The 15086-nt window shown below is 33.1% G+C and overlaps 1 protein-coding gene across 1 annotated transcript in view; it reads left to right on the top strand.

Moving 5' to 3' along the window:
• The window catches only part of ARID2 (AT-rich interaction domain 2), a 169441-nt gene that overhangs the window by 92755 nt on the left and 61600 nt on the right, over positions 1–15086 (top strand). The window contains 2 exon segments of the mRNA XM_030322394.1: positions 3007–3225; positions 6892–6959. Coding sequence (XP_030178254.1) covers positions 3007–3225; positions 6892–6959 — 287 coding nt within the window.

A 15086-nucleotide genomic window follows, 5' to 3' on the forward strand; every position in this document is an offset into this window, starting at 1 on the left:
ATCATACGGCCGTATTTTCTATGTAGGTTTGGACAAATGTATTTGGATCAATATATTTATCTAGAGACACTTAAATTGTTGATATTTAAAAAAGCTATTCTTTTTTAAAATTTTTTTTTTTCAATGTTTATTTATTTTTGGGACAGAGAGAGACAGAGCATGAACAGGGGAGGGGCAGAGAGAGAGGGAGACACAGAATCGGAAACAGGCTCCAGGCTCTGAGCCATCAGCCCAGAGCCTGACGCGGGGCTCGAACTCACGGACCGCGAGATCGTGACCTGGCTGAAGTCGGACGCTTAACCGACTGCGCCACCCAGGCGCCCCATAAAAAAGCTATTCTCAAACAATATTTTGAATTAAGAAATTTCAATTGGCCATAGCCCAAGACATTTGATATGGAGTGCAGTTTTACTTATACTTGTTATAAGTTTGTCAGCAGTGATCTGTTTGTGTAAACTTTGAGTCAAGAATGTTGAAAATAAATTTCTAATCCTATATCAGTTATAAAATTATAGCTGTTCAAATCCTATTTCCTTGGGGAAGGGGAAGGGAGAGAAGATCTAAAATCTTAGAAACATTTTCTCCCTACATTATGTTAGAAATCTTTACCAAGCCTGATACAATTAAAGGACTTTTGTTAATATCATATTTACTTATTTTATTTTATTTGGAGATGTGTTTGACAAAGTCACTCAGGTAAGGATGAACAGAATTGAGTGTCAGCATCTGTCATTGTCCAGTAGCAAACGCCAACAATTCTGAGGTCATATTGAAAGCACATAAACAAGACTGTGACAGATGTTGAGTTGGGTTCCCAATTCTTTTCTATTCAAGAGATTTGCCCGAAAGTTTCATGGAAGCTAAAAACTATTCCTAAAACTTGGCATCTCATCATCAATTCCAGTGTATGACACGAATAGCTTAATCTGTTCCTACATTCACAGAAGTTTTGTTACCTTTTCTCCAGATTTTATGTTTATCTTATGTTGTTATTAGAAATTCATTTATCAGGATTGTAGAAAATAAACAATGTATTATTTAATTTTAAATATTGTAAAGAATCTGTCATAGTAATCTATAACTCTGTTGTGGCCCTTCTTTGCTATTATATTATTGGAGAAATTCCTAGAATATTTTAGAATTGAAGAGGTGCTGCCTCAGCTGTCTACAGTGGGAAATAAAGAAATTTCTTACCTATATGATTTTCTTCTGTGGCATGTTATGACAATAGGTTTCTATGTGCATTCCATTTAGCAAGGTTGAAAAAAAATCCTTTAAAAATTCATGTGTTTCTGAAATGTCTCATCTGGAAGTTTTCTATTTCTTGTTTTCTTACCTCTTCCCATTAACTAGTTAATATCTTTATGTGAAAATGTATTTGGAGCATATGTCTGAGGACATAGCTACCAAGGCCTAAACTGACATTTTCTTATATATTATGATTATATGTTACTGTAAGTCCATCTTTCCTACCTTCAAAATTTTGAAGATGTTTTGAATTAATTGTCCTACAGAAAATCTTAGTTACCTTGGATCAGGCAAAGATTTCTTAGGATACAAAATCGTGAACCATAAAGGTCAAAAGTTATAAATCACACTTCATCAAAATGAAGAACTTACACTCTTCAAAGACACTGTTAAGAAACTGAAAAGATAGGCCACTGTTTGGGAAGAAATATAAAAAAATACTTGATAAATAACTCACATTCAGATTATTTAAAACTGACGATATTAAAATGCTGACAGGGATGCAGAGCAACAGGACTCTGGATTGCTTCTGGAAATGCAAGATGTTATAAGCCACTTTGGAAGCAGCTTCACAGTTTCTTACCAAGTTAAACATACACTTATATATGGCCCAGCAATGCAAGAGAAGTGAAAAAATATTTCTGTACGAATATGTGAATGTTTATAGCAACTGTATTCATAAGTGCCAAAAACTGAAAACAGTTCAAATGTCATTCAACTAGGGAATGAATAAACAAATTGTGTTATGCCCACACTATAGCATTAAAAACAGACTACTAATATATACCTCAATATGGATATTAATCTCAAAAGCATTTTGCTAAATGAATAAACTCAGACATAAAAGATTACATACTATATAATTCCATTTATTTGGAATTTTGAAATAAAAATGTATAGGAACAGAAAGTCGATCAGTGGTTGTCTGTGGTTAGAAGAGGGGCTTAACTGCAAAAGAGCATAAAGAAACTTTTGTGGGTGATGGCAATATTCTGTATCTTCATTGTGGTTGTGGTTAAAGACTTCATTTGTCAAACTCATAGAACTAAAAATAAAAGCATGAATTTTACTGTGTTAATTATTGTGATAAATCTGACCAAAAAGTAATAATTCTCCTATAGTTAGGTAAAGAAGGTAGACAATGTGTCTAAAATCATGATATTGTCAAAATTTCAAAAGAATCAGTGTCCCTGGCTTAGTAGTGTATAAGAATTAGAAATAGATTCTTGAAGTGCAGGAGTAAAAAGTACAGAGTAGGTAAATTTAAATAATGATACAATAATAATTTGGTAATGATATCCAAGAGGATATAGTACATTTTTTGTATTTTAATACTTTTTGAAGAATGTAATTTTCACTTAAGTTTAGAAAGTTGAACTCTTTTGGGGCGCCTGGGTGGCGCAGTCGGTTAAGCGTCCGACTTCAGCCAGGTCACGATCTCACAGTCCGGGAGTTCGAGCCCCACATCAGGCCCTGGGCTGATGGCTCAGAGCCTGGAGCCTGTTTCCAATTCTGTGTCTCCCTCTCTCTCTGCCCCTTGCCCATTCATGCTCTGTCTCTCTCTGTCCCAAAAATAAATAAACGTTGAAAAAAATATTTAAAAAAAAAAAAAAAAAGAAAGTTGAACTCTTTTAACCTTCTACTCAATTTAAATTTCATAAAAGAAAACAAGCCTCTGTCTTGTATTTGCAAGATATTAATTAACCACAGTGGTTTCTAATCCTTGATATACTTAAGGTGTTTTTGTTTTTGTCTTAGATTATCTGCGTCAAAGTTATGGGCTATCTATGGACTTCAATTCGCCAAATGATTATAATAAATTGGTGCTTTCACTGTTATCTGGACTCCCAAATGAAGTGGACTTTGCTATTAATGTATGCACTCTTCTATCAAATGAAAGCAAGCACGTCATGCAACTCGAAAAAGACCCTAAAATCATCACTTTATTACTTGCTAATGCCGGGGTGTTTGACGACAGTAAGTTTAAGCTGACCTATTGTATGATCAGTCTGTAAAGGTCTTAGGGATTTTTTAAAAAGGTTTTTAAGGAGAAAAGTACTTTTTATTAGTATAATAGCATTCTTTATTTGCTTTTATTATATTAAATGTGCTATTTAAGATAATGAATATTTGTTTTTTTAACTTTAAATATTTGAATAGTAATTACCTCACTAGAACTTTTGCAATAAAAATCCTGGGTTTTCTTAGAGTAATAATATGGGTTTCTTGATGTTAGAAGATTGTTTAATACAAAATCCTGATAGAAAAGACTGGGACCTGCAAGAAATTTTTTTTTTTGCAGTGCGTGTTATTATTTTTAGTTAAAAGTTTAGGTCAATGTATTTAAATTTGCTGCCTAAATAAAATAAGAGTTACCAATATTCCATGTCCTTTTTACTTATAGGATTTGCTCTTCAAGATTTCATAAGTTAAATTATATATGTTCTGTAAATCTAGGTTACTCTTAAGACTAAATTGCTCATTTCTCTAATTGTAGTTTAATAGGGATTTAGAAAATATGTTTCAAAATTTTCCACTCATGGTTTTTCTTTTCAAAATATCTATGTTGGCTGAATGTTATTGATGTAAAATTTTTTCTTCTCAACCCTCCTTCTATTTGAACGCTATTGTAACCTCTTTTGCCAGCAGTATAAACTACTAATGGGTAAGGTATGGGGGTGATCCCAAATAGGGTAGATAGCATGAATCAAAAGGAAATTCTGGGGTGCACATAGTTACGTGGAGAGGGATTTAATTTATCCCCTCGGGAAGGGACTCAGCTGTTCAAGACCAACCTTTGCATAATGTCTTTCCCAACAACTCAGATACATGAGGAAAAAAAAAAAAAAAGGTAAGTATTGATATATTGAAATTATTTTATCATATCGGCACTATGTATAGCACAGTAGACACAGGTTGAGAGAGAATTTCTTATAGTATTTATAGATTTGTGACTATTATTGTTTTTATCCTTAAATACTAACATGTTTGCAAATAAGTTCATTTTTCTGCAATTTGGTCAAGTAGTATACTTTTCAAACATAATTTTATTGGGACTAAGTAGTAGGATAACTTAGAATTTGTCAGGTACTTAAGGTTGTATGAAGGCAATTTTGAAATGTTTAAACAAAAGTGAAATTAGTTTTTTACCCTGCCTGAAAGTCTTGTTGGTTATATGAGGGAGGAACAAGTACTTCTCAGTTTGAATTATGCTTTGGAGATATAAATTTGGTGGATTTCTTCTCACTTTCATGTTTATGGTTCCTGATATTTTGTTTTGGTCTTTTAAGGACATTTCAGCATTTAAATGGAATAAAGTTTAAATTTTTCACATTTAGAAACCTTAAAATGAAGTTTTTTAGAAAAAATATTCTCAAACCCGAATAAGTTTTAGTGACAGTCTCGACCATTAATCAATGAATAGGATTACATGGTATATACAATAAAAGTTATCTTACCAGTTTTGCTTTACTGAGGTCTGACATTCTTCAGACCTAGTTTATCTTCATGCATTTTTTAGTCACTTTTATTTATCTTATGCAGTATAGCAATCAAAAACTAATAATCTAGCAAATGATATTTAAGGAATATTTCTATCATACCAACAGTCAGAAGTTTAGAGTTCAGAGTACTTGGGGACTTTATGAAGACACTATACTTAAAGCAGTGATTTTTCATTAGATCTCTGAGGATTATGAATATATTTGATTTGGTTAGGCTTTTGAGCAGTTTGATTTATTTTTAGGGCATGGGATTTTAATAAGAGATAAATATACATGACACTTCCTTTAGAAAATGTAGAATGTTTATATTTTTGGTATGTTTGAAGAATATAATAAAAATTCTATTTGACAAAATGTAATTTTTCCATCTTAGATTTCCATCTAGTATTCTTTTCCCAGTGAAGTTTTTCTTTATAAGGTTTTTTCAGGACAAACAAAATCTTATTTCTCTTTAGTGGAATGTGGGCTTCATTTTTCTAATTAAGTGGCTATTTTATATGTAAGTGTGATATTTTATGAAATTCTTCCTTAGGTCATTGTAGTTTATTTACTTATTAAAAACTTTCACATCTATTCTGTTATTTCTTCATGACCCTATTATCAATATTGAAATTAATTGATAAACTTATGTTAAAATTTATTCTTCATCCTTTTTAGTAGGTTTAAATGAAAATTCTTACTCTAAATACTTAACAAACTTTTGCTTAACTCACTATTAAGGAAATGTTAGGTCTAAGGCATAATAAGAATACAAACATTCAATAAATCTTTTTACAACAGAAAATGTATATGCTGATCACAACATATCCATTAAGGATGCTTACTTTTGTTTTTTAAAGAATTATGTTCACAAAACTAGTTTTTCTGTTAACTATTGCCACTATATAGTTTTCTTTCTGTGTTCCAAAAGCAGTAGCTTTCATTAAAGAATTAATCTCATGGTTGATAAAAGCACTTCCCTTTTTTTAAAAATTTTTTAAGTTTGTTTATTTTTAAGGAGACAGAGACAGCGCAAGTGGGAAAGAGGGAGAGAGAGAATTCCAAACAGGCTGTGTGCTGCCAACCTAGAGCCCAATATGGGCCTCAAACTCACGAAACTATGAAATCATGACCTGAGCCAAAACCAAGAGTCAGACACTCAACTGGCTGAGCCATCCAGATGCCCCAAAAACATTTCCCTAATTTTTAAAGGCTTAATGCTTATTATTGTCCCACATTTCAGACATTTGTATCATACTGCTTTTATTGTCTGTTCCCATAACTGATAATAATATGAGCTAGCAACATAAAGGAGAAATAAAATGATATAACATCTTATATGCCTAAACCTGTGTTGTGGGGAGCTGAAGGGTTGGGTGTTATTAAGAAGGTTTTGAGGGGCGCCTGGGTGGCGCAGTCGGTTAAGCGTCCGACTTCAGCCAGGTCACGATCTCGCGGTCTGTGAGTTCGAGCCCCGCGTCAGGCTCTGGGCTGATGGCTCAGAGCCTGGAGCCTGTTTCCGATTCTGTGTCTCCCTCTCTCTCTGCCCCTCCCCCGTTCATGCTCTGTCTCTCTCTGTCCCAAAAATAAATAAACGTTGAAAAAAAAAAAAATTAAAGAAGGTTTGAAATGCATGATTTGATTTTTCTTCTAAAACAACTTTATCAAATGTAGAGAAACTATAGTACTGAGTATGTTTCTTAGGGGAGATTTTATTTGTGGGAATTACTTCCAAAGAATGCCTTATCCTATTTGAAATATTTATTACCCAATCACTTTTGAAATTAATATAAAAATTTTTAATTTAAAAATTCTGGCAACCTAATAGCAATAGCATTAGTTTGACTTTTTTTTTTTCCTCTACAAATTAAACCTAATGCAGAGTAACTGTTACAGTATTCTTCTTTTCTACTTTGTATAAATACTATAAAAATGAGTTGTATATTTTTAGTTTGTAGAAAGATAAGTTTTCTTTAAATTCTGTAATTTAAAAAACTGTATTTCAGAAGAGATTATCATGACTTTCTATCATTTACTATGAAATAGTTTTTAGTGAAGAGGATACGTAAATGTACTTTTGCTGTTTTTTCTAAACCTACATACTAAGGAAGTAAGTGAAAGAATAATTCCATTTTACTGAATATACTATTTATTCTTTTAGCTTTAGGATCCTTTTCTACTGTATTTGGTGAAGAATGGAAGGAGAAGACTGATAGAGATTTTGTTAAGGTAACACATAAATTAAAATATTGAGCCTTTGAAGTACATGTTGCCAAGTGCCAAGGATCAATGGCTGCTCATTTTGTATAGATACTATTTATACTTCAATCCTTAGTATAATACATACAGATACCCATGCAAAGTTGTGACTGAGTAAAAAATGCTTTAGAATAACAAATAAATAAAGTTCTGTTTTTATTATACATTGATTTCTGAACATGATAAATCTATAACAACAGCAATAAATCTGAGAATACCTAGATTCTGAGCAGTATTCTAGCTAATTTCCTTACGGTTGTTTTTCAGTTCACTTAGTCACTCTTCAGCTGTATCTAATATTTTACTTGATTTACTTGTTAAATTTTATTTCAGTGTCTGTGTTTTTAATTTTTTTTTAATATTTTGTTTAGAGAGAGAGAGAGAGAGACAGAACGCGAGTCAGGAGGGGGCAGAGGAGAAAAAGAGACACAGAATCTGAGGCAGGCTCCAGGCTCTGAGCTGTTACCGCACAGCCTGACATGGGGCTCAAACTCACAGACTGTGAGATCATGACCTGAGCCAAAGTTGGACACTTAACCAACCGAGCTACTCAGGCGCCCCTAGTGTCTGTGTTTTAATTTCTAGAACTTTTCTTTATATTTTTTCAAATTCGCCCTTTTGGTCTTTTATGCTTTTAATAATTCAAATAATGTATATTTAAAATATATTGTATTAATATTCAAATTATGTACAAATTAAATATATACATATATATAATGTAGATCAAAAATTAAATGTATGTGTACAAACACACACACCTGACAGTTCTAATACTTAAGCCTCTTGCAACTCATTCTAGTCACTCTGATTCATGGCGGATTATTCCTTTGTTTTACAATGTTAGTTTATAAACTTTAGCAGACTTTTCTGTGAGATTTTTGTATAGATTGGCTGGAGAGTTTATTTCTTCACTTCTTATTTGCATTTGCCAGTGACCTGAAAAGAAAAGCTGTCTAAATTGATTTTATGTTAGTTTCCTTATTGGAAATTTTCTGATGACTGTTGTAATAAAACCAAACCTATGGAGGCTGTGGAGCAGGCTAGTGGTGAAATACTTAGGAAACTGTTTTTAACTCAGAGCTCAAGTAGAGACCGTCAACCCCTTTTGCTCCCTGTATTTGAGGGTATTAGACCTTCCAATTTCTTACCATGATACAAAGTTGCATATTAATTCCCCACTTCACAAGCTTATCCGAAGTCCTGTATTCTTTCCTCCCCCCTCCCCCCTCCCCATTAAAAGCCAAGCCTTTTGGTTGTAGTTAGGCAGATAATTTCTTTAACTCCAGAAAAATAGTGATTAAAGATGTAAGATGCACAAATTGTGTATTTACTTATGCAGTCAACGATGGGGAGTGGCGGGGGGGGGGTTGTCAGTATACTCCCTTGAAATCAAGAAGATACAAATATGTTGAAGATGATTAGATGATCACCTCTCTTGCATGTTTTCATTAATTTCTGCTCTTTTTCTTTTTGTACACTGTATTCTTTGCGTTTAATTATTGCACATTTTGTAATCTTGTGCTGGTGCTTAGATCATTGATTTTTGTTTTTATTTTTTCTAATACATACATTTTAATGCATACATTTAAAGCCATAAAATTCCTTCTAAGCACACCTTTAATTTTATTCTCCCAATTCTGATATTTCATGTTTTCGTTAAAGGTCACCTTAAATTATCTTATAATTTTCATTATGATGCCCTTTAAATGGATTATTTTGAAGGGAAGTTTCCTTCTTTTTATTTTTTTTAATTTTTATTTAAAATTCCAGTTAGGTAACATACAATGCAATGTTGGTTTCAGGTATACAGTATAGAGATTCAATACTTCCATATAACAACTGGTGCTCATCACAAGTGCACTTCTTAATCCCCATCACCTATTTCACCCTCCACCCCACCCAGCTTCCCTCTGGTAACCATTAGTTCCCTATCATTAAGAGTCTGTTTCTTGGTTTGCCTCTCTCTCTCTCTCTCTCTCTCTCTCTCTCTCTCTATCCCTTTCCCTGTTTTCTTTCTTAAATTCACATATGAGTGAAATCATGATACTATCTTTCTCTGATTTCACTGAGCATTATATTCTCTAGCTTCATCCATGTTGTTGTAAAGGGCAATATTCATTCTTTTTTATGGCTGAATAGTATTCTATTGTATGTGTAGGTAGGTAGGTAGACAGACCACTGTTCTGTATCCATTCACGAGTTGATGGATGCTATTTCCATAATTTGGCTACTTTAGATAATGCTATAAATATCGGGCTGCATGTATCCCTTTGAATTAGTATTTTTGTATTCTTTGGGTATATACCTAGTAGTGCAATTTGCTAGACCATAAGGAGTTCTATTTTAACTTTTTGAGGAGCCCCCATACTGTTTTTCAGAGTGACTGCACCAGTTTGTATTCCCACCAGCAGTGCAAGGGGATTTCCCTTTTTCTACATCCTTGCCAACACCTGTTGTTTGTGTTGTTGATTTTAGCCATTCTGACAGGTGTGAGGTGAGATGTCATTAATAGTTTTGATTTGTATTTTCCTAATGATGAGTGATGTTGAGCATCTTTTCATGTGTCTTTTGGCCATCTATGTGTCTACTTTGGAAAAATGTCTATTCATTTTTCTTTGAAACAATGTTTTTTGCCCATGTTTAAATTGGATTATTTGTTTTTGGGTGTTGAGTTTTACAAGTTCTTTACATTTTGGATACTAACCCTTTATCAGATATGTCATTTGTAAATATCATCTCTTGAAGGGAAGTTTTTATATCCAAAAACATGAAGTTTTTCTGGTTTTTTTTTCTTATTAATATCTAACTGAATTTCACTATGCAGAAATAATATACTCTGTATAATCTTAAACTTTTGAAATATTTTCACTATTTGTTAGCCTAACATTAATGAGATTTCATAAACACTATTCACATTTGAAAATAATACATATTTGGAAGTTGTTGGATGTGAATTTCTATGTGTGTCAGGTCAACATGGTTAATCATGATACTCCTGTTTCCATATCAGTACTCTTTTGTCCATTTATTTCTTCATTTATGGAGAGAGGTATATTAAAAACACCTAATGTGATTATTGATATGACTTTCCTTACAGTTCTATAATTCTGTGTTTTTATATTTCAAGACTGTTACATAGTGCACACTTACTGATGTTATATCTTTCTGGTCAACTGAACATATAAAGTACCTTTTTTACCTTTAAGTCTACTTTTTTTGGTCTTAAATCATTGTAAAATCATCTTCCACTTGGCTGTGGTTTGTATGGCTCATATTTTGCCTTGAACCTCTCTTTTGGGGGGAATGCAAAAATAGTAACTTTAATTTTATTTATTTATTTTCAGGAATAGAATTTAGTAATTCGTTTACATATAACAGTGCTCATCCCAACAAGTGTTCTCCTAAATGCCCCTCGCCCATTTAGCCCATCACCCCACCCAGCACTCCTCCAGCAACCCTTAGTTTGTTCTCTGTATTTAAGAGTCTCTTATGGTTTGTCTACCTCTGTGTTTTACATTATTTTTGCTTCCCTTCCCTTATGTTCATCTGCCTTGAACTGTCCTTATTTATCCTTGTATTTTAGATATTTTTTATATATAAAAACATACATTTGGACTTTCTTCCCCCCAGTGTGAAAATCTTTGTTTTTAAATTTGTGCATTTATTCAATTTATGTTAAATATAATTTTGATATGATTGTGTTTAAATATGCAGTGTATTAAATTGGTCTCTATAGGTCCTGCCTATTTGGTTTGGTTTTGTTTCCCTTCCTCCTTTCTTACTTTTTTTTTCAATTGATTTGACTGAGTATTGTTTACTATTCAGTATTCTGCATACTGTTACTTTGGTATTTTATACTTCTTCTGTTCTCTTAGTGATTACACTAGAGATATATTTTATTTAGTTATTATTTTTTAAATGTATATTTATTTTGAGGGAGAGAGACAGAGCATGTGAGTAGGGGAGGAGCAGAGAGGGGGGAGGAGAGAGAGAATATGAGAGTCCCAAGCTGGCTCCACACTGCCAGCAGAAAGCCCAGCACAGGGCCCGAACCCATGAACCATGAGATCGTGACCAGAGCTGAAATCAAGAGCTGGACACTTAACTGACTGAGCCACCAGGCACCCCAAGATTATAATTTTCATTATTACTAATTTAGTAAATTAGTACTTTTACCACTTTTTAGTTAATGCAGGGACACTAGAACAAACTCCCATCTCCATATACTCACTTTTGATGTCTATATATTGCTCTTGTTATACATTACTTTGCTCTTTTTCAGACCTCTTAAAATAGAATCTTAGGCCATTGGTTTTAAACATTCCTTCTTGTTTAATGTCAGCATATAAAGCTATAAATTCTGATAAACTGCTTGAGATGTATCCCACACGTTTGCTTATGTTGAGTTTTCATTAACATTTAGTTCAAGATATTTTCTCATGTCCTTCATGATTTCTTGTTTATGGGTTATGTAGAAGTGTGCTGTTTAATATCTGACTGTGTTTTCTTTCGAAGTAGCTTTTAATATTAGTATTATTGTTAAAGTTATTACTCTTATCTCATTCCATTGTTGTCAGAGAACATAGTCTATGTAAGTTCTTTTAAACTTACCAGGATTTGTTTTATGGCTCAGCATATGGTTTTCATGAATGTTTCATACACACTTGAAAACATTGTATGCTCTACTATTGTTGAATGCAATATTTATTAATAACAAGCCAAGGTATTTGACAGTGTTCAAAATTTTTGTATCATTACTGCTTTTATACATAATTGTTCCAGGATTTCCTGGGAGATGAGTGTTAAAATTATCAACAGTGTGAATGCTTCTGTCTCCTTTTAGTTCTGTCAGTTTTTGCTCCTGTTTTTGTTTTTATTAAGTGTTTATTCATTTTCGAGAGAGAGGGTGACAGGATCTGAAGCAGGCTGTATGCTGACAGCAGCTAGCTCAATTCAGGGCTCAAACTCACAAACTGTGAGATCATGGACTGAGCCACCCAGGCAGCCCAGTTCTGTCAGTTTTTGTATTTTGAACCTCTGTTATTAGTTGCATATACACTTAGGATTTTTACATTTTCTTCTTTTTTTAAATTTTTTTAACGTTTATTTATTATTAAGAGACAGAGAAACACAGAGTGTGAGCAGGGGACGGGTAGAGAGAGGGGAAGACACAGAATCTGCAGTAGGTTCCAGGCTCTGAGCTGTCAGCACAGAGACCGACGCGGGGCTCAAACTCACGAGCTGTGAGATCGTGACCTGAGCCGAAGTCAGTCACCTAACCAACTGAGCCACCCAGGTGCCCCAGGATTTTTACATTTTCTTGATGATTCAGCTTTTATTTATCAGCGTGAAATATTCCTCTGACCTCTGGTAATATCCCATTTTCTGAAGTAACTTCCCTGGTGTAATTTATCTATAGCAGCTTTCTTATAATTAATATTTTCATGATATATCTTTTTCCGTCTTTATGCTTGTCATCTGTGGTTTTATATACAGTGTTTCTTATAGACATCTTATAGTTGGGTTTTGCTTTCCCCTCTTCCCTCACTATAGTTTTTCTGTAATTTATTACTTTTCATGAATGTGTTCAGACTATTTATACTTTATGAAATTATTGATGTGGTTGAGTTTTGATTCTTAGCTTTTATTTTCCTAAAAATTTTATTTTGCCTTTATGTTTGAAAGATGTTTTTGCTGAATATAAAATTACATGTTTTTAGGGTATTATCTGAGTAGTTTTAGGGTAATGTTGCATTGCCATCTGATTTGCTTGTTACTGACAAGAAGTCAGTTTTATTCTTATTATCTTGTGTGTGATGTGTTTTCTCTGACTGCTTGTAAGGTGTTTGCTTAATCATCAATTTTTATTTTGGTTATGATGTGCCTTGTTGAAGTTTTCTGCACTTTTCTTGCTTGGGATTTATTTAGCTCTTTTGGTTGTAATTTTTCATGAAATCTGGAAAGTTTTGACAGTTATGCCTTGAAATATTTTCTTTCCCTTATTTTTCTCAGACTGTATTCATACAAATGTTAGACCATTTATTGTCCCACAGGCCACTGAAGTTCTGTTCATTGTTTTTAGACCTTCTTTTCCTGTGTTCTTCATGGATAGTTTCTGTTATGTTTAGCCCCTCTAGTCATGTTTTTTATTTCAGATACTATGTTTTTCTACTCTAGAGATTCTATTTTATTGTCTTTAAAAACATCCCATTTTTCTAATTGTGTTCATACTTCCCTTTACATCTTTGCCCATATTTAGTAAAAAATAAAATTTTATTAAAAAATGTTTTAAAATCTGTCTGCTAAATCCATTATCTTTATTACGTCTGGATTTGTTTTTTGTTGAAATATTTTTGTCTTAGTTATGAATCATGTTTCCTACTTTCTTTGTACAGACAATAATTTTTTATTAGATATGGATATTACGAATGTTACATTATTGAGTATTTGGATTTTGGACTTTGTTCTGGCATGCTTTTTAATTGACATATGGATTGTGACATATTGATCCTTTAGAAGATTGTTTTAAAGCTTTGTTATGATTGAGAGAAATTAGTCTTTAGCACTAGTTTATCCTTATTCCTAAGGCATGGCTTTGTTTGGATTTTGACTGAATTAACAGGGTATTTAATGAGTTTTCTCTGTTTTGTGAATTGTCCAGTATAGCTCCTCAGTAGTTTTTCTCTACATTTTTTTTTTTTTGGCCTGGTGTTTTGGAGTTCAGTCATAACATCAATCAATTCAAGGCAGTCCTGTGCAGAGTCATGGAGTTTTCTCTTCATTGCTCCTCTTTCTTGCAAATTTGCTCTCAAATTCTAGTTCTATTGGCCTTGATCAGTTTCCTCAGCTTGCTGTGATCTCTTAGATTTATTGTCCCTTTGCTGTAGTCTAGAAAGAGCGTCCTGTAAAACTATGGAACAGTCATTGGACTCACTTCATTCGTTTTCCCTATTTCAGTGATTAGTTTTGCATTGCTGTGTTGTCCAATCTCTGAAAACAGTTGTTTTATACATAGTAGTTTTATGATAGGAAGAGGACTACTGAAGTACCAGTTACTCCATTATGGCCTGAACAAAAGTCTCTTCTAGACATTTTGTCTTAGATTTTAATTTTATGTGTATTTTTACCTCATAAGACATTTTTTAAGTAATTCATTCATTATCTTGATTTAAACTACATCTACCTTTTCATTTATTTTTCTTTCACGCTGGTTTGTAGATGACAAGTTTTCTCAGTTTTCATTTGCCAGTTTTCATTTTTGAAGGGCAATTTCACTGTATAAAGATTTTAGTTTGGCAGATCATTTCTTCCATCACTAAGGAAATGTCCCATTGTCTTCTGGCTTCCATTATCATCATCATCATCATCATATTATTATTATTATTATTAATTTTTTTTTACAAAGTCTGCTGTCATTTTAGTTGTCCTTTTCAAGATTATCTGTTCTTTTCTCTGTCTTTGCATTTTAAATTGGGTTTTGTTTTGGAGGGTTTGTATGTGTGTTTTAATTTTTTTTTTAATGTTCATATATTTTGAGAGAGAGAGAGAGAGAGAGTAAGCAGGGGAAGGGCAGAGAGGGAGACACAGAATCCGAAGCAGGCTTCAGGCTTCAAGCTGTCAGCACAGCCCGACATGGGGCTCCAGCCCACGAACTGCAAGATCATGACCTGAGCCGGTCAGATACTTGACCAACTAAACCACCCAGGCTCCCCTGTTTTGTTTTGTGTTTGCTTTTTGGGTATTTTATTATTTTATTGTGATGTTCCTACACATCTTTATTTCTCTTTCTTCAGAGTTTGGAGTGCTTTTTAAATCTGTAGGTTATCTTTCAGTTGTTTTAGAAAATTCTTTGCCTTGTCTCTTCAACTATTGTTTCTGCCCATTCTCATCTTCCTCAGGAACTCCAGTTACCCTAATGTTAGAACCTTTCACTCTATGCCCTGTGTCTTATATGCTTTTTTTTTCATCCTTTTGTCTCTTTTTGCTGACAATTTGTTATTTTCTTTTGCACTCTCTTTTAGTTCATTAATTGTTTCTTGAGTTGTATATAATCATTTGTTAGATTGAGTTGTCTTTTCAGTTCTAGAAATTCTGTTT

The sequence above is a fragment of the Lynx canadensis genome, chromosome B4, assembly GCF_007474595.2.
Source record: "Lynx canadensis isolate LIC74 chromosome B4, mLynCan4.pri.v2, whole genome shotgun sequence".
NCBI lineage: Eukaryota > Metazoa > Chordata > Mammalia > Carnivora > Felidae > Lynx > Lynx canadensis.